Source organism: Caloenas nicobarica, chromosome 2 (genome assembly GCF_036013445.1).
Source record: "Caloenas nicobarica isolate bCalNic1 chromosome 2, bCalNic1.hap1, whole genome shotgun sequence".
Lineage (NCBI taxonomy): Eukaryota > Metazoa > Chordata > Aves > Columbiformes > Columbidae > Caloenas > Caloenas nicobarica.
Window position 1 is genome coordinate 91277058 of NC_088246.1, and position 25940 is coordinate 91302997.

Sequence of the window (25940 nt, forward strand, 5' to 3'; positions counted from 1 at the left end):
ATATATATATATTTTTTTTTTTTTTTGTCTCACTCAGGTATCTCACTTATGGGTGCCTCAAGTGTACGTGGAGCCCGTCTTATTCTCACACAGATTGTTGCCCTTCTGATGAAGAGGTTTCGCCACACTAGGCGAGACTGGAGAGGAAGCCTGTCAAACGTGCTGCTGCCTGTCCTCTTTGTTGCCCTGGCAATGGCCTTGTTTAGTGTGAAGCCACTGGCTATTGATTATCCTTCTCTCAAGCTGACACCGAGACTTTATGACAATGCAGAATCCTTCTTTAGGTAAAAGGCTCATCCATCATTATCAACATCTAGTGTCCTGGGACCTTTACCCTTAAGTTCTTATGTTTTAAAGACTATTTGCATTCTAGGAAAAATAATAGGTTACTTTTTACAATAGCTGTTTATTTTTCAGATGTTTAGTACATTTTTATAGATTATTAGGAGGAAGAGATAAAATTAGAAAAACATTGTGCAAAGGATTTCCTGGAAGAAAAGTCAAAGACTTTGAAGCAGCTTGAACTGAGTAATTGGTTTCAACACCAGTCATGGCCATTTATATGTAAATGTCCAAGTGTATTTAAACAAGCCCTTGCACGCTTCATTTTAACTAATTGCTTAAGTCTGTAGCCATTTTCTCAAAATTATTCTCAGGTTTGAAAGTGTCAGGTAGTATTAACCAAGGCTGCTGCCCTTCTTAGTCACCCTCTAGTTTTTAAATATTCAGCTTTGAAATCAACTAGATTTATTTATTTGTTTTTAATGTATGGTATCTATAGCTCAGCTCTGAACTACTCTGTATCAAGTGCGTATCACATACAGATTACTTTCTCTATTGGACAAATATCCAGATATCTTCATAAATATAACATGATACTGTTTAAATTTAAAAATGAAACATAAAAGCACTTAAACCTCACTGTTAGGAATGCATGTTTATAAAGAGAAAGATGGCCATGGGGAGATGCTGAGATTTGTTCAGCCATAATTGTGTCAAATTTTCTTTACATGTTCACATACAGTTTTTGAAATTATATCATTTTGCTGTCTTGATATGTGTTCTATGCCTGGATTTTTTAGTTCTTTAATTTTTTTGGATCTTGAACCTGAAATATGATAGAATTAGACATATTAATATGTTTGTGTTTATTTTTCTTTTTTTTTCTTCCTTTTGTTTTTTTTACCCCCCCGTGGCCCACTTCAAACAGCACTGAAGATGATAACCTAGGAAACCTCTCTCAGATTCTACTGAGATATTTCTCTGACTGGGATCGCACATGCATCCATTCAAAACAAGGGTAACTGTGAATAATGTAACTACTTCTTAAATTGTAAATATTGTAATTTCAATATTTTTTCTGTGTAATGTGGACTATCTTAAGCTATTTTTGGTGGCATAATGTTAATGACAAATCTGTTCTGATGAAGAAGTTGGGATCCAGGTAAAGAACTTAGGCAAGCTTCATTGTTAAAGGTCTGATCCAAATCACTTAAAAGTCAGTGACAGCTTTCTGACTAGGATTTTGATCACGTCTGGTTTCCATATGAATAGAAGTTAGGCAATAACTACAGTATTTGTTAGGAAGCATTCCAGATTTTCAAAATTAGGAATGCAGAGTAGTGACCATGCTTTACTTATCTTATTGCTTCAAACATAAGGCATGCAGCTCATTTGCTGCTTTACTTATATAAATATTTTTAGTGAATCCACTTTGATATGAATAAGTAAAATTGGTATGGCTTTAGATACAGCTGTCACTGTGATAAAATACTGAGATGGTGTTTCAGATGCCAGATCTGGTCATTACTCTGTGGATTTTTTCTGTTAAGTAGTATATTCCTTCCATTTAATGGTTGTTCCTACTGTTATGTTTATTCCCATTAGAAAAAATAATTCATGTTGGCAGATGGAATCTATGTTACCTGAGGATTTATGTGGATGTGTGGCTGAACAAGAGGTATGTCATTTTATGTTTACTTATGTATGTAAAAATTATGTGTGTGTGTGTATTACATTTAATACCTTCAGTCTTCTTTTTGAAGGAGTAGAGAAAAGTATGAGGAAATAAAACCTCAGAGCACTGAACTGTTGTAATTGGAAAGTCTTGTTTCATCTAATGTCTGGGCTATGTGTTCTGAAGTCTTCAGGGAAAGAGTTTGCAGCGTTTTGATGTGTATATATATGTATGTGTGTTTATATATGCACTAGAAATGGCTATAGATTAATCTGAAATAACAGGAATCACAGAGAGCTGAACTATTCTCAGAAGATATAGCTTTGCTTCAAATACATAATAGGACTTTGCTTACAAAAAACCTCAGGTAAAACAAGGTTAAAACATAGCACTTCTGTAACATCTGGAAGACTACCTACTTTCAAAAGAGAAGGGCAGGTGATCCTAGCTGATAGAAGCTACCAGGAAATCTACATGTGAATGAGATTTAATTGTTAGAGTTTTGTTTTGGTTTGGATTGTGTATTTGAAAATAAAACAGCCTTCAAGGAAAGAAAGGATTTGACAAAGATAATGAGTTTCTGACCTTCTTGAGTAGTGAGATTTCCTGCTGACTTGCTCTGAGGTTGAATAACAAGGAAGAATGTGAAACTGTGTTTGAAGTGACAAATATATTTCCCTGGGTAGGACCATTCTATCAAATAAGTTCTCTCCTTCATAAAGATATAAACATTTTGAGTAAGAGTTGCATCTGAAATATTGTTTTGGGAGCAATACAGTTTTGGGAGAAATGGAAGGAGAAGACTAAATTTTTACTTTGCTGGGCAAGGAACAAATTTACCTCTAATACTAGTGAACAGTATACTTAAAATATGAGAAGCTTAATACAATAGGAATGGGAACTCACACAGGGAGAGGGCCGTTAACCATGAAAGCTAAAAGGAGAAAAGTCACTTGACAGTGGGGGCAAATTTGTATCAGTGAGGATATCTGAGAGGGAATTTTATTTCATGTAGGGTTGAGATGTCAAATAAGCATTACGTTTTTGCAGTTGATATGTGTAATGTACTTTATAAGGCTTGTGAGATATCTGATCATAATATCAGTCTCCTTTTCTTTGGTTGTGAGAATATCCCACTGAATCATTAGAAAACATCTTTTATTCTTCTCTGTGGTTCATCAACGAAATTTTTAGAAGCATATTGCATTAATGAGATTTTTTTTCATCTTGTATTCATCTGGTGCCTTTTTTGTGTTTCTTCTGAGGCACAACAAGTGAATAGTAGTCTTGACTTTTTCATTGTTCATAGAATCATAGAATGTGCCCAGTTGGAAGGGACCCACAAGGATCATCGAATCCAACTCCTGTCCCTGCATAGGACAACCCCACAGTTCACACCATCTGTCTGAGGGTGTTGTCCAATTGCTTCTTGAACACTGCCAGGCTTGGGACCATGATTGCCTCCCTGGGCAGCCTGTTCCAGTGCTCCACCACCCTCTGGGCGAAGAACCTTTTCCTAATGTCCAACCTAAACCTCCCCTGGCACATCTTCCTGCCATTCCCTCAGGTTCTGTCGTTGGTCGCCAGAGATAAGAGATCAACGCCTGCCCCTCCTCCTCCCCTTGTGAAGAAGCTGTAGCCACGATGAGGTCTCCTGTCAGTCTCCTCTTCTCCAGGCTGAACAAGCCTAGTGACTTTAGATGCTCGTCATATGGCTTCCACTTCCAGTAGCTTAATATCTCTTTTATCCTGTGTCACCCAGAACTGCACACAGCGCTCCAGGTGAGGCCGCACCAGCGCAGAGCAGAGCGGGACAATCACCTCCCTGCCCGGCTGGCCATGCTGTGCTGGATGCACCCAGGACACGGGTGGCCCTCTTGGCTGCCAGGGACACTGTTGGCTCGTGTTCAACTTGCCATTGACCAGAATCCCCAGATCCATCTCCGTGGAGCTGCTCCCCACCATCTCACCCCCCAGTCTGTATGTACAGCCAGGGCTGCCGTGTCCCAGGTGCAAAATCCAGCACTTGTCCTTGTTGAACTTCATGCAGTTCATGATTGCCCAGTTCTCCAGTTTGTCCACATCTCTCTGCAGGGCCTCTCTGCCCTTGAGGATGTCAACAGCTCCCCCCAGTTTTGTGTCATTGGCAAACTTACTAAGTAATCCCTCAGGTCCTGAGTCTAAGTCCATGAATGAAGACATTGAAGGGTGCTGGCCCTTGGATGGTTCCATGTGGAACCCCACTAGTGACTGGTTGCCAGTCTGACATAACCCCATTTATCAGAATCTTTTGAGCCCGGCCCGTCAGCCAGTTGCTCACCCACTGCATCATGTGTTTATCCAACTGTATGCTGGACATCTTGTCCGGGAGGATACTGTGAGAGACAGTATCAAAGGCTTTAATGAAATCCAAAAAGTTCACATCAACAGGCTTCCCTTGGTCAACCAGGTGGGTAACCTTGTCACAGAAAGAAATTAAGTTTGTTAAGCAGGACTTTCCCCTCATGAGCCCATACTGGCTGGGACCGATGACTGTGTTGTCTTTCAGGTGTTTTTCAATAACTACCAGAATAACCTACTCCATAATTTTACGAGACACAGAAGTGAGACTCACAGGCCTGCAGTTGCCCTGTTGTAAAGCTTTCTACACTTATATGTCAATTTCGATGTTTTCAAGACAAAACTAAGTGTCAGGGTTGCAAGAGAAATTAAAGGTGAATGTAGGTAACAATTACAATTATTTGAGATGTCTTATAAACATAAGACCATATGTAATATATTGAAAAGTCATCAAAGCTGAGTAAGACAGATCAACTTGAAAAGCAATGCTGTAAAATCTACATAAAAATTGAAAACTTTGGCTAAATATAGTGCCACTGTTTTTTAAGAATGCTTTACTTATTTTATGTATACTGTTTTTCAGATGTGTCCAAATTTCAATATGTCTGCTCCCTATGTGAAGAATAAGAAAGGACATGTTTTGTATAATCTTTCAGGGTTCCTTGTGGAAGAATATTTGGTGAGGCCTTCAACAAAGCAAGGTAACCTTAAAATATCTAATATTTGTTTAACCTTTGTGTATAAAAAACTCAGTCCTTCTTGATCCAAAGCATAGACCTACATCACTGAGTATATAAGGGGTAGTTGCCTTTATCTGTTTGTTTTGATCAAGGTGTAGAGTCAGGCTGAAGTAACATGGAATCCCCTCCATGGTCACTTCTCAGAACTTCCTCCAGCAGTTGCATGATAATTACCTGTAGGCATGCTGTGGCTCTTTTTTCCACACAAGTTAATTCAGCATCTCAGAGAAAGAAAGAAAATGTATACGCATGTGTAAATCGGACAATGTATATTCCATTCCTCAGAGAGTCAAACAAATAGAGGTGAATATGCTCTGATTAATCTTTTATTTGAACTAAAAGGGCTGGTATCTCCCTGGCAAGACTTCATATTCTGTGATACCAGGCAAAAAGGCTATATATAATCTGGTGTGTTTTGAGGTTTACTTACATGCCTTTACAGCTCAACCACCGCCTTTGACATTAGTGCAAATACTAGACCAAGTATGATTTTATCGAGGAGAAGAAAGTGTTAGCCATTTATGCACTAAAAAAGTGTAAAAGTGTACCTGACTTGATAAAAATAGAGGTAAACTTCTTAAGATGAAAGATTTGAGCTAGAATATGAATGGAGTAGGAAGAAATCGAGCTGTTTAAGACTTTCCTGAAAGTCAGTAATACCTCACTTGCTCACAGACCCTCCTGTTGCTCAGGGATTTCAGCTTTCAGAAAGTAAAAATTCTTATCTGAAGGAATCCCTTTGCCAGAAAAAAACAATAATGTTCTCTTGATTCAAGAGTATATTGACCTTCTCCTTTTTGACAGAGAAGGGAATGTAAGGGGTGAAGTTTTACTTTCAGTTGAAAAATAAAGCATTAATTGCCACTTTGTCATTGTAAGAAAAGAGTGCTAAGCTTAAGGCAGGCACCTCGTTATTACTTTATTTTCTATTACCAGATATGGTGGTTGGTCTTTTGGAGGGAGGAAAACATTTGAACTTCAAGATAAAAAATTGAACAACGCCAAATCTAAGCCTCTGGCTAAGGTAAGGATTGCATGTATGTCTCAGCATTTGTATGTATGTATTGCTTAATTATTCACACTGCAGACTTCACAGCATATCAGTGTATCATTACATATTATAAAATCCTTGTATTTAGAAACTGGGAGAAAACTATGTCTGTTATAATCCACTTCTCTGTTCATAATTCTTGAAGTATTCTCCTGTGTTTAGAGAAGCAGTTTTCAATGAGTCAAATGATATGCTTTTTGTTGATTTTTTGTTGTTTTTTTTTTCCTGTGAACTTACTTCAGAGTCTGAGCTCACCTTTAAAGTTTGTTTTAATTTTTTGTTTTCTGCAAAAAGTCAATGTTAGAATTGACAAATGTTCACTGAGTATCTCAAAAATGAGTTATTATTGATACTTTTTTCATTATTTCCTGCAACGAATCCTTTGCTACATTTCTCTCTTTCCCCACCCTACCCTGTCCCACCCCTGCACCTCCCAAAAAAAAGAACAAAAAAAAAGGTTTAGTTACCTTCTTGAAGTAGCTATTTCTGCATAACAAATATGCTACCCTGTGTTTATAGTCCCCCTTTCAAATGTAACTTTCCATTTTTATCCCAGAGAAACCGAAGTGTGTCTTCCTGAAATTTGTCAGGTTGCAAAATCAGAATCTCTTCTTGACAGTAGATTGTACTGTCTTGCAGTGCTACACAGAGGCTTTGTTTTCTGTCTGGGGCTACCTCAGAAGCCAGGAAAAGTAAGGATTATTCCAAGCACAATTGAAATATAGAGCTTTTCCTTGTGGCCTTTTGGTGTGCACCAGAATGATACAGTATCTCCATACTGTGAAAACTTGGCACGGGACCTAAAGACTAATCGGCAATTATCAGTGCAAGGGATCTGATTTTCCTTGGGAATGCTTTGAGAGATTCTTTTGAGATCCATTCAAATGTAGACCAGTAATGACTTGAGGAACAGCAGTCTTGGAGGAGCACTAAAGGATATGAGTGACTGGTCTCTATTTTTGTAATTGAGGCAAAACTACTTGTTAAGCCAAAGCTGTGGACTTTCCAGGTTCCAGATTATCATAGGATAGAAAGGTGCTTCTGCCTTTGAATTGTTTTATAGGGATATAGAAATTAGATTTTATTTGCTGTTATAAAAGAAGAACAAAGGAACAGTGTAAATAAGCACTATCCCAAAATCCATTTTGGGACAAAGTGTTAAAACAATCATGTGTTAAAACAACATACTGATATTCTCCAATCCAATATAATTTCACATTTAGCTTTGCAAAATCACTGCCTGTTTGCAATGCTTTTTCTATGTAGTATTGTTAAAAATCTCTCTATCTTATATACACACTCTCCATTATATCTTCATTTTTGTCATTTGTGATTTCCTTTCTACCCCCAGATCTGTTGTAGCTTTGAACTCTAGTTCCAACAGTCCATTAGGAACTTGAAGTCCTAGAGGACTGCAGTAAGATGTGTTTTTCTGACTGCTGTTTTTGTTCTATTATTTTAGACTCTTGTTTTGACATGCTTGCACTGTGTTTTTTGTCAGGGTCTTTTTTTTTTTTCTTTTTTTTTTTTAACTGTCTTTGACATAGAGCTCCACCTGCCATCAGCACAGGAATAAGTAATAGTTACACTGTTAATGAGAGAGCTTCATATTTCAGACCCAAAGAAAATAGTGGAGCAAATTTATAAAGGGCACTGTGTTATCTAAAATACCTCCTGGAAGTGGCTTTCAAATGCTGCAGTGTCAAATTGTTGCATTAACCTTTCAGTAATTAATGACCAGACTTTTACTTTGACCTTTCAGGCTTGTTCATGAGACAGTGAATGTACTATTTACATAGCCTTGTATCAAAGAAAATGAGAAATTTGCATTTGAAGAGACTTACTTTACAATTCATTTCATTTTGGAACATTTCTGAATCTTTTTTTCTCCTGAACTGTTCTGAACCATTTTTCTACTCCAGTCGAAAAGCCTACAGTTTTTCCAGTTCAAATTAAAAATACCTATACAATACCTATTTTACTTTGCCTAATCATACTGTGCTGTATATACCGCATGTATTGTATATGCATTAACAGAGAGAATATGTATGTGTGCATGCCTAAGACAGAATGTATCTGTCACATAAGAAATGTGGCTGATTAAAAGCATTTATTATTGACATTAATTGATGATCACTGCTAAGTGGCAAAAGCACAACTCCTCCTCAATCTTTTTGTGTTTTCATGATTGTACGTTCTTTGGTTTCCTTTGACAATGTGTACAAAAAGCATTCCATAATGGTTTCATAGGTGATGTTGTTTATAACATAAATATAGGAAGAATACGTGGTAATTTTAAATAGTCCTGAAAGGCAATTTGTATTGATTACTTGGAGTTCTGAAGTGTGCGTTTTTCCAATCTCAAAGGTGGGGATTTGAGGCTTTACGGTACAGTAATATAATAGTATAAGTGTCCAGATGAAGTTATATCTTTCCAGTCTAATACCCCTTTTCTCTGCCTCCTCATCATGAATCTGGTCTAGCAATGCTCAGGGATTTCTCTGCCCCTCCTCATCCTTTTTTCTTGATAAACCATAGGTTAGTCAAAATCAGTCTAGTATTATTCTGGAATATTGATGGCAGGTAAAAATGGTATGGAATAATGGAAAATATGTATTTATAGAACTTATTAATATATATAAGGTAGTGAGGGGCCATGTTTTACCTTGGGTAGGAATTTATCAACCATGGACAAAATAATGATGATAAAAATTAATCACCTTTATATATTTTTCCGTTGCTCATCTCTTTTCTGCCCTCTGTAAATAATTACCTCTGTGGCCCACAAGAAATGTGAAAGATATTTCAGCAGGAACTAATATTTTTCCTTTTTTATGTTTTACCTTTGCAATCAATTTAGAATACGCCACAAGAGCTTAGAAAAGAGGGCTTAAATGTATCTTGTGGTGAACTGAACAACCTCAAATGCTTCTTTTGCCAGATTATAAACAATTAAATATCCAGCTTCAATTTGGTTATTTCCTGGTGGTTTGATTAAGTTATATGATGTAGCTTGAAGGAAGATTTCTAATTAATGTGTGAGATATTGAAATGTATTGTTACACATAATGTTCTATTTATTGATTTATTTTTAATATTGGCCACATTATTATATTTCTAAGGTGTTCTGTGAATGCTTGAAACCTTTGCCCTGCTTCATTTAAATGAGGATGTGTCATCAGAATTTTGCTTTATTCTTAATTGCCTTTTTTTTTCCAATACAATGAATACAATTGCAGTGGAGTTTCATTGTGTATGTATAACTTTCTATTAGACACAAATATTTTTTAAAAAGATAGAATAAGAAATAGGTGTGTGAGGGAGTGAGAAATTCTGGTTACCCCTGATCACTTGTTTATGTTTCTTTGCTCTGGTTGCTATTTGCACAGGAGATCCAGTAGTGCCAAGATTTGCAGTTTTCCTTACTACACTTGGGTTCTATTTCACTTTATTTCTTTAAGGAACTCTCTTACTGATTAAAGAATGAGCGATCTAGTTTTTGTAGTAGTTTTTGGGAACTGAACTGGAGGAGAACAAAGGAATTGCATATGAGTTTGCAAAGGAGGAAAGATTTTGGGATCAGTTTGTGGGTTTTTTTTTTAAACATCGGTATATAAGACACTGGTGAGATTTCAAGCAGTTGTAAAGGCCACATAAAGAAGAGTAGAAAATGTGAAAGGTAATGCAAGCAAGAGCAGCGATAGAAGAAAGCTAGGTTTTTTTTAAATAGTGACTAACAGAGCTTATGGCAAAGAAGATTCAAGGAGAAATGACAGTGGAGCTCAGACTGGTGTTTGAAAGCATGATATAGAATAGATTTGAGGAAACTGAATGGGCAATTAGAGTGTGGTAAACCTTGCCTCACAACAGAGTACAATGTGGAGATCCAAACAAGTAGGTAGTCATTAAAATAAATCAGAAGAAAATAATTAGCGCGAGAGAGAAATAGACCTGAAGATTGGACAACCTGCACCGGGAAACACAGAGAAGTGCGCAGAAGGAAAAACAGAAAAAGTCTGATACTACTGTCCAAGTAAGGACTGTAGCTGGATACTACAAAAAAGAAAAAGCAGAATTATCTGCAAGTAAATTAAAAAACCAAACCAAACCAAAACAAAGCCAAACCTGGAAGTTTACACCAATATCAAGAAGAGGCACATATGTATGGAATGTACAAGATCGGAACAGCATCAAAGTGATCACAAAATAATCTTTAGGGAAGTTTCCAAAATGTAACGGTGTAGATGGTAATTTTAGAAAGGATTTTAAAAAACTGAAATCCAAGAAGAAGAGTGTTAAGGCAAGAAAGACCTATATTAAAAACTGTGCACTTTGAAGTATGATTCAGAATCTAGACACAAAGTCAGAATTGTTCAGTATCAACCTGAGATGTACAAAATGCAGATTAGCAAATAGCTGATATCAAATAGGGAAAGGTTAAGAGTTTTTTAACTGTATAAACAAAAAGGAGAGATGAAAGTTTGCTGTGGAGTGAGGAATGGGTAGAATCAAAAATGATTTTAAACAGTGCACTAAAACTGAAAACAAACATACACAGTAATTTGACCTAGTTTTAAGTAGGGATAATGTGGGTTCAAAGGCATTATGATTAAAGGTAATGAGGCATAGAAATGGAGTAGATTTCCAAAGGCAAAGCTAAACTCAAACCTCAGCATATCTGGTTTTGGGACACATCAGGCTCTCAGTAATGATTCTAGCACAGGTAAATGTGAACTTTGGGTATATTTATCCAGTTGGGATAATTCTGCATGATTTGAGGATAAAGTATATATTACAACGAATTGCTTCCCTGTGCTCAGAGAGACTAGCTTGCCTTGTCTGCCTTAAAGCTTGTCTCAGTTTCCTCCATGATTAATGAAACACTGATAATTGCTTGTTGAATCTGGAGACGCAGCTTTGTCCTTTATGGAATAGTTTAATACTCACCTTGCAAAGAATATCTCCTTGATTCTTTCTTTCCCCACTTCCTAGGATATTCTGTTCCTAGACATTTTATGTTCTGTGTAACTTACGGGTATTATTTAGATAAGTCTTTTTGGAATTTCAGTAATGTTCTCCAACTGTAACATTAGTTTTACTCATCTTTTTATTTTCAATTAAGTTGGCAAATGTTATTTTTGCAATGTTTTTCCTCTATTTGTTCAACTAAATGTGTGTAAAGGAAGGGACACAGTGTTCCATTAAATCAGAGAATCTCAATTTAATAATTATCATAGGTGTACAGCTACAACAGTAGAAAATGAACTGCTCCACTCGGTTGAAAGACCTGTACAAATTAACTGATTCTGTTCTGCCTAGTTCACCTTCTTCTATAAATAGCTGTTGTAACAGGACAATTAGGTATCTTTATGCAGTTCTTCAAGATATGGGAGCTTTCAGATGAGTGTTCAGATTCAAATAATTTTTCATTCACGATTTCCATTCTCTCCTCCAGGTGTGGTACAACCAAAACAGTTTTCATTCGCTGCCGTCTTACCTGAATGAACTCAATAACTTAATTCTGTGGCTGAATTTGCCTCCTAATGTGGACTGGAGACAGTACGGTAATAGTCCTTTTTTAAAGTCTTTTTTTTCATATATTTTGAAAAGTAGTTTTTAAATAAAACAAAATAATTTCAATAAGAAAATTCATCATAGTGTAAAGTAGGATTGCAGAGTCCCGCATTTCTTGGCATGATTTGGAAGGGGAACTTTTATTTAAGCAGAAGGTTTGTTTGTGTGAAGAATGTAGTACACAATAAGGTAAAATTTGAATTTACAGTTCACTATGGCATATGAATTTCTTACAAAGGACATTCCTGTGGAATAAACGTAGATGGGTTCACTACACTTGGGATGTTAGTCCCTGTGTAACCACTGCTAGGGCTTGCTTAAACGGGATGATTAGTGCACAACAGAGTATGAATTTACAACTTCTTTTTCACTTTATCTCCTTATGTAATTATCCAGAGTAAACCCAGAGTACCCTGTAAATTCACATGCAATGTGATGTTCGATAGCATCCTGTTACTCAAGGAACAGGAGAGGCTGATATATCATACTATTGTACCTAACAAAAGAGAGATAACTATATTTGACATCTGAATTCACTGATTCAGATATCCCTGAACTTTATAAGAACTAGTTAAAATAAAAATATTACAAATGGACTTTTTTTAAAAAATGACTGCTGCCAAAGGATCAACTGTTAATACAGGTGAAGTTTGAAATCTGGGCTTAATAGTTCAGGCTAACTTCTGTTCCTTCCAATTCCTTTCATGCTTATGTTCTGTTAAAGAGAAATTAGTTTGGTTTAGAGAAATGTAAAAATACTTTATGACCAATTTTTAAGAGTTTTAGAAAAGGTAGGATAATGTCTGTAATGGTAAAATGATTTGCAGCATGTTTTTAATGAAGAAGGAAGAAAGAAAATGAAAATCAGTGAAAAGGGGGAAGGAATCCTGAGTATCTGAAAATAGAAATTCATTAAGAAAAGTTTCCAGAATGTCAATGAAAAAAGACTAATTGCTTGCTTCCAAGATGGCTGGGGTTTTACTTTTCTAAATGAATGATGGAAACAAATCAAAGGTAATGTATTTCTGCAGAAAGTTTGAATGAAATGAAATCAGGTATTTTAATTAGAATTTTTAATAAAAATCAATTTTTAATCAAGTTGCCCTGAACTTCATGAATAATACTGATGTTAGCTTGTTTTCTGTAACGTTAGATATCCCATTTTGTAACTTAGATGTTTAAGTACCCTTACTTTTATATCTGTCATGGAGAGCTGGGGGCTTACCATCTAGACTACAGTCAGAGTAAAATATAGTTGTCCCAGGGATTGTGGAAATGTTGTATTTTATATTGTTGCATGACATAGAAACACAAGAAGCAAAACAATGCTTGATAAGTATTTGAAGTCTCAGACTGTTACCTATACAAATATGGGTTCATTATACAATAATCTGTCAGAATATGTTGGCTAAGTCTGCAGACTCTAATTCCGCAGACTTAATGAACTAAAAAGCAGTATATTTATGGGCATATCTATGGGAGAGGTGCGATAAAGGCAGATTGGTTATGCTCTTGAGACATAATGCAGAGGGACCTGTCAGAGAAATCCGAGAAAGAGAAGTCAAGTTATTTGCTTTTCTATCTGTATGTATATATATGTGCGTGTACACATGTATATGGGTGTGTGTATATGTGTCTACATATGTGTAGAGACAAACATGTATTTTAAAAAAAACCTTGTGTTCTAATGCTACATGGGGTGCTTAAGCTCAGTTCACTTTGACTTTTGACTACCTCTTATTTAAGGATATTGCTGTGACGAGGTACTATTTTTATGCTTTTCTTATTAAAATGGTTATATGCAGTCCCGTCAATTACCAATCAGAAGACTACATACTGTATTTCGACACTGAAATTTATTCTTTTTTAATTTTTATTTTCCTCTTTCAAACTCTGTTTATATGCAAGGTCAGTTCTAGAATATTATTGGAAATTGCTGTGAGGAAGCTTGTTAGGATGTTGCAGAAATGTAGCTTTGTAATTCTGACTTGCATTAATGCCGTGGGTTTTTTCACAGGGTAACTTCCTCCTGTCAACAGAACCAGTGCTTCTGTGTTACTTTTAAGTGACATAAAATTAATGTGACCCTTGAATAGTGAGTGTGAGGACAGCCTTTCCTTTCACAAAAAGTAAATCTTGCTTTACTGCAGGAGACTTACTTCAATAGAGTAGAGCATTACCATGGTTGTAAACAGAGTAGCAATTACCATGACTTTGAAACAACCTTGAAAGAGGTCAACAACTTATTTAAATGCTCATATAAATACTGAGAAGCCCTTTCACTTAACAGTTACATCCTGTGGGTATTTCTTGGCCATGAACCCAGCTGGAGTTCTTCCAAGTTCCCTGGAGGAGGGAGGAGTCACTACAGACCGTGTGCCAAGTTCTACTTGCTTTGCTCACGGGGACAGGCCTAATAACTTTCATAGGAGATCAGTATTAGTGGTCCCAGCTTGTGATAGATTTTAGTGATAAGGAGCTGAGAAGGAGGCTAAATGCTTTTGTGTAATGTCTTTTCTTCAGTCAAGTGGATACAGGGAATAGAGACTTAGCATTTTGTACAAGAGATTGAAGGAAGATGTTGTAGCCAAGAATACAGAGAACATATGCTACCTTGTGCTGATTTATATCTGAAGAATTTGAATCTGTTAAAAAAAAACGATGAAAAAATTGATGATTGTTTTTCTAGTGTCAGTCCAAGTTACTGACTCTTCATCATCCTAAGCATACGGGAGCAGGAAATAATAGTTATTCGGGGATCGAAAATACTTCCTTTTTATTATTGTGTTAAGCTGATCTTCAAATCCTTTCTTTGCCAAGTCAAGAGATTTCTCTTCCCCTCCCAGCCCCCCATTGCCATATGGGATGACCAGTAAGCTTCTCTGTGAGGATGCTTGGAAAGTTACAATGTTTACATATTTCAATTTTCAGGTAAAAAGTGGTATGGTTGTTGAAGAAAATGCTTGTGCCAGGTGGAGGTGCATATAAATAGATGGAGCAACAGAAGTTAACCAGATTGATTTACATCAGTTTTTCATAATTAATGGTTCAGGTGTCTATTTTGGAACAGCAGTTCAGGAATACTTTTTGCATGAAAATAGCTCATCTTCTGTATGATGTGGATAGCCACCTCTAGCTTTATAATCATGTAAGTCTGTTTTCCTATTGTATTAAAAAATCTAACGAATCTGTCTTGCCAGAAAGGAAACCAAATACATTTTGTTTTCCACCGGGTTATAAATTCAGTGACAGATAATGAAAATTAACATGTTAAACAATTTTAAAAAAGTGAGAAACATTATTCAACAGAGAAGGTAAGATGTACTGGATTTTTGTCAAAACTCTTCAGCTCTGGCTGGTCTTCAAGCTTCTGTGAATTATGTTTGTATTTTTTTCCTACAATTACATAATGTAATTGTGAGCAAATAAAAACGGAATAATGAAGTAAGAGGATTAAAAACTAAAAGGCTTCTTTTTTTTTTTTTTTTGCTTAAGCTTTAGATAGAAATTCTGATCAAATAAAACTATATCATTTTTCACACCAAATTGTATACAGTTGAGTTGGAATGTGTTCATCATGCTGGAATATAGGGTAAGGCTTACGGTAAGGCTATTATAGAAAAAAGGAGAGATAGTCATCTATAATGATGTCCATAAAGTACAGTGGTCAAAAAGAGTTCTTACAACATTATTCCAAGAACAGAAATGTATCAATATAGAAAGTCCTTGTGCGATGCAGCTGTTCTCACGACTTCTATTGAAGTCATTGATTTTTAAAGAACCTTTCATGTTAGGGCTCATTGCAAGTGTTCATATAGCATCCTCATTTATTTCAGACTCAGTTCTTCAAAAGCACTGAAGGGATCAAGAGACCTATTTTCGGCTGAGTTTTGGTGGAAAGTGACTGTATAGTTTCCTGATTGCTTTGCAAATTGCAACTTTAAACTGTTTTCAAAGGAAACTTTGAAATGACGTTTAGTAGGAAGCTTGTTAACCATATCTGGTTAGTGACAGGAAAGTAAAATATAAATCTTTAATGAGGGTGCTGCCTGTGAAATTCTCCCTGAAATATAAGTTTTAATTTTCAGTAAATAGTAATGTCTTGCTTTATACAAACAGAAATCTTGTCATAAATTTTAAATGCCCACAAAGAGGAGCTTGTAAAAAGCATATTTTATATATATATATGCTACCTAATTTTTGTGAATACATAACATTTTATTCTAATCTGAAATAAAATATCTGGAATAAAGAAACCTAGATTGGTCTTCTATTCAAGTCTTCAATTATGATATGTGGAATTAGCACAGATCCAAATTAATCTATGTACTTAAGACTCGGCATGCTACATGAAAGAAAAAAGAGGCAGTTTACAAAGGAGTGCCGAGAGAGGCCCAGACACACCCAAAATACAGTGCAGATCTATGAAATATACCTAAGGACAGCTCTGATTATCCTATGGTGGTGGCATACAAGCTTAAAGATCCATGAAGTTTTTTTCCTCTTGATCTTTCCACCCTATACTGAAAATGTACTGCTTGGTTCATATCACTGTCCTCATTTTTACTGCAAAACCACAGATTTTGTAATATGTGATTATGTGGAAAGTTGTACCCAGGCAGGATGGACTGGGCTACCAGCGCCTCATATCCTTTACAACCTACAGGAAGGAAACGCTCCAAGTCTCTAAGACTATGCCGAATTTCACATGGCTTTCTTTTCTGACCTATGGTCAGGTGGTTGATATTTGAAATAGAAGATCTGGAGCACTTTCTCTTGAAGGTACAGTTTGCAGAGTGTTAAAAAGAAGTTTTTATGGAGAAAAGTGTCTTGAGTTGTGCAGCTCCTGCATGGCAACAGGGCAGGATTTTTCCTGCTACAAACAAGATGCTGTTCATTTCAAATATCTGTAATGTGGATGTTTTCCTTTTTTCTTGTGAACTGCACTATCCAGAATGGAAAAGGATAGTATCTTATTCTAATGAATGTCACAATGCTTATTTCACCAGATTAGTGATGCCTTTTTAACACATTAGAGTACAAAATTAGTTTAATCAAAACGAGGCACCAAATCATATAATTGTTTAGGTCTGCACATCTTTTAAACACGTCCAGGGATGTTGACTCAACACTTCCCTGGACAACCTGTTCCAACACCTGGCAAAACTTTTAGTGAAGAATTTTTTCCTAATGTCCAATCTAAACCTTCCCTGGCACAACTTGAGGCCATTTCCTCTCATCCCATCACTTGCTACTTGGGAGAAGAGACCAACAGCCTCCATGCTACAACCTCCTTTCAGGTAGTTGTAGACAGCGATCAGGTCTCCCCTCAGCCTCCTTTTCTCCAGGCTAAACAGCCTCAGTTCCCTCAGCCAGTTCTCATCAGACTTGTGCTCCAGGCCCCTCACCAGCCTCATTGCTCTTCTCTGCACTCTCTCCAGCACCTCAATGTCCTTCTTGTAGTGAGGGGCCCAAAACTGAACACAGGATTTGAGGTGCAGCCTCACCAGTGCCGAGTACAGGGGGACGATCACTTCGCTAGTCCTGCCGGCCACACTGTTTCTGATATAATGTAAGGAAAGGAATAGGATTGTTCAGCCTGGAAGGGAGAATATTAAGGGGAAAACATAGAAGCTGAAAAAGGTATAGTTAATTGTTTATTACCTGTTTTACAAGTAAGCATGTAGCATGGAGGTCCTAGTGGCACTTCCAATATAAATACTCTCTCCTCCCCCTGAGTTGGGTTATTAATGCAGTTTATAGTTAAACTGTGAAACTGCGACTACTTTCCTCCTTTTTATTTCTTACTAATGTGGCTTGCAGGAATGGTAAAATGCCCTTGTTTCTCAGCTGTGTAAAGGTAAGTCTTTCACTGAGCAATACAAGAGACAGCAACTGAGCCTTTTACTTTGGAGGAAAAAAAAAAGAAAGAAAGAAAGAAAAAAGAACACATAAAAATGCAGTTAACTGTAGGCAAAACAACTGAGGAAAGAAAGAAGTTTCTTAGCTGAAAACCAGATAAGAAAATATATTACCAAAATAACTTGTTGCTTGTGCTTTCTGTTGGAATTGACATCTAGCTTCATTCCTTTTCAGGACTATACATGCACATATATAAAAATTAATGTGTCTAGAGTAATGTTTCTTTCTTTGAGATGCCCTCCTCTTCACCCCACTCTAATCGGGGAAAGAGTGCCTCTTATTGCTCAAGCTCTTCATTTTTATATTGGAGACGGTTAAAATGTCTTAGAAAGTCTTGGCATCATGGTGTTTACTTACCCTCTGAATACAGCATAATAACCCTGATACAGTACAAGGACCTCCGTGGTCACAGTTTTCCTGTTCTTTTTGGAAGGATTGAAATTGGTGGCTACCACATTTTTTCACTTGTGCCCCTAAAGAAGCCTAATTGTTACTGTAAAAATAAAGTGACCAACTCAAGACATAGATAAAGGATGTTTTAGGACAATTGGGAAAATTCTGGTTGTGATTAAGTTGGGAGAATATAATGGCAATCTGTAGATGTGGAAGAAATAATTTTAGATTGAGAAATTTATGAAAAGGAACAGATAGAGTTAGAACTGAATCATACAATATTTCTTGATATTGTCTTAGTTTTCCCTTGTGAATACTGATTTTGCAAAATTTGCCCTGAAGGCTGCTCACACACAGTTTGCAAATACAATCTTTAAAAAAATCCTTGCATAAACACCACATACATCCATTTAATAGGGCTTTGTCATACAGAACTTCTTGGTTTATCTGTCATTTATGTTTCTTATTTTAAGTCCTTAAAGATGTTTAGTTTTCAACTTAATGAGCATAATTATAGTGACTTTACATGATAAGAATGCACATTAAGGCAAGAAAGCATCAATAAGTACACTGTACATCATGTTAACAGCTGTATTGAGACAGAGTTATATGTAAAGAAAGATAGTCTAGGTGGCTAGGAGAAATTTAGGAAGGAATAGATTATAAAAGTACATGGAAGGGTTTTTATTTAAAAAAAATATGTACTATCAAATAGTGCATATCAAATGTATTTGCTTATTTCGCTGTTGGAAGATAGTTTATAAATTACTACTCCTTAGGTTCAAAGGAACTTTTTTTTTTTCTTCTGTGAATTTCAAGCCAGTTTATTGGCTTTATAGAAATTCAGATATTTTTGGACAATGGGGTGATGGAAGACATCATTATACTAAAAAATGTAGCAAATGCTGAAGACCCTCATGCTCCAGACTAATTGAAAAATTTAAAATAATGAATGAAAGTATTACATTTAATACATTGATAGCATTGTAAATTTTCAAAAATGCAATCCTTTTTTCATCTACATGGTTTGAATTGCAATTGACTGTAGAAAATGGGTATTACTTTTAGAAACAGCAATTACTTTTCTGGGCTTTTCCATTGAAGAAAATTAACTCAGTGCAATTTGCTTTTTGATCAGTACTGCGTGATACAAGATTGCAAGGAGCATTATGCTATTTAATGTCGTGGGTTTTTTTATTCCCCCCTGCAATTATCTGTTTTTCACAGTCTCTGTTTATTTTGTGCTATATATAGACCTATAGCTGTGTATTTCTGCATATGGAATCCAAGTCAGCTGCTGTAGACTTTTGTTGAATAGCAATGCAACGATCAGAAAGTTTTGTTAGTTTCCTCTTGGGATCTATGCATTTAGTAAAGACAGGCCATGGTGATTTTAGCCATGCACATTAAATATTGCTGAGCAGAAGTTATTCCTCGTAAAATGTTTGATGCCATTTTTGTCTTTGTTATGTTTTGCGTGTTTCATTAATTCCTTGGGGGTCTTTTTGAAAAGTTTCAGCAGTGCAGATGATCTTCTCCTGTAAAATTCCTTGACTATGTACAAGTGGGCAAATCTATGTTTGTGAGCACGAATTCACTTGACAGGATGTTGCACAAGCATGAATTTATAGCTCTGTTTTTGAAAGGGCATAATCTTCTCACTGCATACAGCAAAGAGTTGATAGCAATAGAGCAATGGGACACGATTCAGATCAGCCTGGATTAATTCATGAGATATAGTGGAGAAACTTCCTGAATTCCTGGCAATTTTCCAGAGTTCTGGACACTTTATGGACAATAATTCTCTAACACAGTCTACATGACAGGTTTACCTGTCTCACAGTTCTGGGAAAAGGGATATGAATCAGTAGGACTTACAGGTCTCCACGTCTTGGCATTTCTTTATCATGGGCAGTATTTTAGATTTGCAGTCTCTAATAATGCTACCCCTTGAGCTGGAGCAATTTTACTGTAGTATTTCTGCTATCTGAAGTTTGGGGGAGGACAGCTTGATTGGAAGAGTCAAATTCTTGATCGTGAAGGCAAGACCTTGATGATTGTGTGAAGATGCTGACACTAGAAATTGGCTCTTGGCCATAAAAGAGGAGGCTTGGAAGACATATTTCTGCCCTTTGCCCATTTAGCTGAGCACTAGTGAGTACAAGAAGAACATTCATGTTGTTAACTTCTTCACAGAATCACAGAATCACAGAATGTTAGGGATTGGAAGGGACCTCAAAAGATCATCTAGTCCAATCCCTCTGCCGGAGCAGGAACACCTAGGTGAGGTTACACAGGAAGGCGTCCAGGCGGGTTTTGAATGTCTCCAGAGAAGGAGAATCCACAACCTCCCTGGGCAGCCTGTTCCAGTGTTCTGTCACCCTGACTGAGAAGAAGTTTCTTCTCATATTTAAGTGGAACCTCGTGTTCCAGCTTGAACCCATTACCCCTTGTCTTACTGTTGGTTGTCACCGAGAAGAGCCTGGCTCCCTCCTCGTGACACTCACCCCTTATATATTTATAAACATGAATGAGGTCACCCCTCAGTCTCCTCTTCTCCAAGCTAAAGAGCCCCAGCTCCCTCAGCCTTTCCTCATAAGGGAGATGCTCCACTCCCTTAGTCATCTTCGTGGCCCTGTGCTGGACTCTCTCCAGCAGTTCCCTGTCCTTCTTGAACTGAGGGGCCCAGAACTGGACACAATATTCCAGATGAGGTCTCACCAGGGCAGAGTAGAGGGGAAGGAGAACCTCTCTCGACCTACTAACCACCCCCTTCTAATACACCCCAGGATCCCATTGGCCTTCTTGGCCACAAGGGCACAGTGCTGGCTCATGGTCATCCTGCTGTCCCCCAGGACCCCCAGGTCCCTTTCCTCTCCACTGCTCTCTACCAGGTCATTCCCCAATCTATACTGGAACCTGGGGTTGCTCCTGCCCAGATGTGAGACTCTACATTTTCCCTTGTTATATTTCATTAAATTTTTCCCTGCCCAACTCTCCAGCCTGTCCAGGTCTCGCTGGATGGCAGCACAGCCCTCTGGCGTGTCAGCCACTCCTCCCAGCTTGGTGTCATCAGCAAACTTGCTGATAGTACACTCAATTCCCTCATCCAAGTCGTTGATGAATATATTGAATAATACTGGTCCCAGTACTGACCCTTGAGGGACTCCACTAGATACAGGCCTCCAATCTCTTGTTTTAATTCTTCTGAAATTATCAGGATTCTCGTTTTCCAAAAGCTTTCCTCCATTGTAATTAGATTAAGTCTGAAAATCAGACTTTTTTTTTTTTTTTTCCCCCAGATTGTTTTCAGTTTGTCTGTATGGTAAAAATCTGGTGTAATTTTATTTTTGGCTACTAATTTCTAATTCAATAAGACTCATATATATATGTATATATGAAGACATTCTTTCTTCTAATATGCACACCTTTATTGAACCACTGGAAAAGATTAGAAAAAATTTCAGAGAATTAAGCTTTTTCTACCATGCTACTTTTCCTTTACATAAATGGAATTTTGGCTAGTACTTGGTTCCAATGGGAAAAAAAATAGTTTTCTTTCATATGTCAGTTTTTGTTTCAGAGCAAATAGCAGCCATTGTTTAAAAAATTAATGATGTAAAAGAAAAACAAAGGAAAACTTTTAACAGTCCCTCTAGGCAAATGACATGATAGACTTTTGCAAATAGCATACATATCTGTCTACTAGTGATGAATGAAAACCTTATCAGCTTGAATCTTCTTTTGATTTGTTAACTGCTGTTGGGCTTCAGTGTACAGCTTTTAACTGTATTTGAAAAATATTTACTTTGTACTAGTTGTTCAGCTTTTTACCACACAGTGACTTAGTAATGTTTACATTACCTTAGCTTGAAGATGAGAAATGAGAAAGGGGCAAAAATAGATGTATGGATATACTTGGTCAGATTGTATGTGTTACTGGAACGAAGACAATTTTTATCTTTGTACAGCTGGGGTCTAACAAAATATGACAAAATGTGTTGAATTAAGTGACACTGCAGAGTGTGTCTACCAACAGTCAACTACCAACTACCAACAGTCTATTTCTTTGCCAAAGATACTGGGAAGGTTATAATTGCTGTTAGAATTTATTTATTTATTTATTTTACATTGGGAACAGCATAGATTTGTTTAGATAGTCTAATCAATTAGTGCTGGTTTGATCTCACTGCAAGAATTTCCAGTTGGTGTTACATTACAGCTGGCACACCTGTCAGCTGTACATGCAGAAATAAGTCAGGAAAAGCATCAAAAATCATTGGACAGCGATTTTTGTGAAGTTTGGTTGGCTAGATTGTTACAGGCTGGTTGTACCAAGGCCCAAAATAATCCTAAGAATGCATTGCCTACTTGGATTTTTCTTGGTCTCCCAAACTGGATGTCTTTTTAATTTAAAGCTCTACAGTTTCAATATGAGGTGTGATTTTTTTGGGTGAGTTTAGCTAAAAATTTTTCTCTGCAAAACATCCGCAATCTAAAAATGTTTTTAGGAATGACAAAATAGCAAGTACCTAAATTTCAACAACCCACCTTACTCCAGAAGATTAGGTATATGAAAAAATTCTGATGTGCGTTTTGTATTTGATCTGTTCTGTGATGTAGATCCTGCTGCAACATGTAACGTTGTTGTACCAATTTCTGCAGTGCAGAATGCACAAAAGCAGATATTACTGATGTTTATTCAATGGTGGATCTGGACGCTGGAAATCACTCAACAGGAGACAGTATTTGGTTTGGCAGCTTGGTGGTTGACCTCTTTCTTTTGCTTATTAAATATTTAGCATTTTCATTCATCTTGTGTAATAAGGGGTCAACAGTGTACTCTAGAACTTGAAGTCCTGATGTAGCATTTACTGTTTCATAATTTATTTTTCTTTTCACAGGGATCACACTCTACAGTCAACCATATGGTGGAGCTTTGCTGGATGAGGACAAAATGTAAGTAACTCTTAAAATATATGACAGCTGCAATAAGCAGACAATTGAAACCATTAATTTAATAAGCATATATGTTGCATGCAATAGATGTTGTGACTTGATAGAGGCAATTCAGTTCTACTGAGTCAAGCATTTTCTCTAGTCTGGTGTTTATATGTCAAGTCTACTGTTTGTATCAGATATGGTTGCATTCTTTTGTAGAGAAAAATACTGCATTTATGCTGACTGTACTCCACAGAGAGTTTGTGAACAAGTAATGACATTTTCAAACAGGTTAACTGCTGATTGCCAAGTTCTAAAACTGATAAGTTTTAAAATATTGATTTTCTATAGTGGAGGAAATATTTGCAAAAGCTTCACTTTATTATTCAGACTTTAAACACATACTGAATTGTATAACTCAAATTTAGTTCGGTAACAATGCATCGTCTTGCTACCGATTTCTAATTAGATGCTGACAGTTTGCAAACCTGGTGTTTATGAACAGGATTGCAGTCCTAATGTCTAGTGTAAGAACCTGGCCTTGAAAATGTTTGGATTTTGTGAGGTTTTGTTTCTCCATTGCGTTTTCATTATGCCATTTTGCTTTGTACCCTAGAATGGAGAATGTTCGTCAGTGTGGGGTAGCACTGTGTATCATGCTGGGTTTCTCTGTCCTTACTGCATCCATCGGAAGTGCCACAGTGAAAGACAGAATATCTGGCATGAAACGCTTGCAGCACATCACAGGCCTGGGTTACAAAACTTATTGGCTTGCTAACTTCTGCTATGATATGGTATGTATCATACGGGGGAGCATGTGTTCAGGTGTAAGTTTTTAACTAGTTTGCTGTAAAGGGGCAAAAGGAGATATGCTCACAAGACATATGAATAAGATCTGAATTGTGTGAAACAACAGTTTTTGGCTGTCATGTTAGCAAGCACTGGGACACCATTCCTGCTTTAATACTGTCAGATAAAATTCTTTAAGGCAGGGATTGTGTTCCTCGTTTCCCAAAGTTGAATTGCTAGGTAACGCATATGCTAGCTTTAGGTACCTACATTATTACAAATAATGGGAAGCTGTCTGATCAACCTGGACAGAGAGAATTTTCCACACAGCAGTTCATAGCAGGAGTTTGTGCTTTGAGTTGCCACTGGCAAAATGTTTCAGATATTTGGAGAAGCCTGAAGAGGTTGGTCAGCTACTTTAAAGGCATAATTATGTTGTCTGTTGGTAGGTAATATGAGAGATACTCATAACTGTTATCTTTTATTTCCGGCAAGATAGACAGTAGAAAATATTACGTATGAATTCACATACACAGAATGAGATCAGAAATGGGTGAAGTCTCTGTCCTGAATGTTTATTTTTCTTACACAAAGTAATTTCTACCATTGTTAGCATTACAGGTAGTACTGTCTACTTGCAGTTCATTAACAAATCTGAAAATCTACTCTTCTTTTGAAAATACCACATTTATTTTTTCCCCTAAATCTTACCCTTTTAATTAAATGTGAAGACAGGAATGCCACTGAGACCTGACTTTGGCAGGTTGGATTTAGGCCAACATAGTTAAATGAAATAGGAATTTTTGCTTACCTTCTTCAAGCCTGAGAAATCAATTTCTGTTCAGGCTAATAAACAAAGTTTGTGAAACAAAATTAACTTTCTCAAGTCACTGCTAGTCCTCAGTCACAGATTTTTCATCAGCTGTGTAATGGAGCTCACTTGGATTACACTTAAGCATTAATTCCACAAATTATCTTCAAATATCTTTTTCAAAGATGGCACTTTGAAAACTAAAATTAATATTTGCTTCATTACATGTATGTGTGTATATATATATCTGTGTGTACGTAGAAATATATATAAGGCATACATTTATATCTCTTACTGAAAGGCTTTTTCTCAATTTACTTGTGATGAGGCTTGCTATGGTATTAGTTCAGTGTTTGGCAGGAATTTGAGATTAGGTCATCTACTTCTGGGAAACAAATAGAATTACTGTTTTTAAATAGGGAGCTGTGTGTTGATAGGTCATTTCTCAAAGGTGTTTTGGCTTGCAAGGTTTGTTTCAGATGCAATAGTGAACAATTGGAGTGACTTGGCTTATTCAAAAGTAAAGAGACTCCTGGCTCCAGAGGAGGAACATAAACTTTTTGCACCTTGCTTAACACAGTGGGTCATGGAAGGAAGGGCTGGGATCTAGCACAGGCAACACAAACATGAACTCATGAACTAGCCTGGTCAGGAACACAGATTTTTTTTGAATGCTCTCTGTTTTCATTCAGACTATTTGAAATCTGAAACATTGGAGCTTCACTCATCCATGCTTAAAATCAGGATTTTCACACTTGAGCAAGCTTGAAGTAAGAGCACATTTCTCCAAAAGTTAGTTACTTGGCCAGTCAATTTTGCATTCCTTTTTCTGCCATGTCAGATAAGAGGACTTGGTTAAAAACTCAGTCCATCATCATTCAGTTTCTCCTTGTGCAGCAAAGTCAACTCCTTATTATTTTCTGCCAATCTCTTACTTTCAAAATGTTCTCACAAATTCAGCACAGTACTACATGATCAGTCATGATCTGGGAAAGAACAGATTCTTCTTTGAATGCTAATTGTGCTGCAGATCATTTGGGGACACTGAACACATGAATATATGGACTGTCAAATTTAAAATCCCTCTACATATTTTAAGTATTACAAGCTGTGTCCTGTATTATTGGTAGCATAGTCTTTACTAGGCCTGCAGAAGTATTTGATTTATGAAATTAAAGTATTTGATTTATGAAATTGCTATCATGAGAATCAAGCTGTTCTTACTGAATTTATACGTATGAATGTAATTCTTTACTATGTTCAATGAATGTAAAATGTGTAAGTGCTAAGCCAATTTAATAATGAATAGAGACATTTTGTTCAGATTAATCTTGTGTCACTAGATGTTTTGGGGCAATAGTCCCATACGGACTCATTATCTGGAAGAGTTAGCTTGTTAAATGAATGTATTGGAAAGGTCAA

The 25940-nt window shown here is 36.7% G+C and overlaps 1 protein-coding gene across 1 annotated transcript in view; it reads left to right on the forward strand.

Moving 5' to 3' along the window:
* Positions 1-25940, forward strand: part of ABCA13 (ATP binding cassette subfamily A member 13) — a 190392-nt gene that overhangs the window by 117487 nt on the left and 46965 nt on the right. The window contains 9 exon segments of the mRNA XM_065629402.1: positions 38-284; positions 1211-1300; positions 1888-1960; positions 4881-4981; positions 5323-5340; positions 5974-6061; positions 11544-11652; positions 22882-22936; positions 23535-23712. Coding sequence (XP_065485474.1) covers positions 38-284; positions 1211-1300; positions 1888-1960; positions 4881-4981; positions 5323-5340; positions 5974-6061; positions 11544-11652; positions 22882-22936; positions 23535-23712 — 959 coding nt within the window.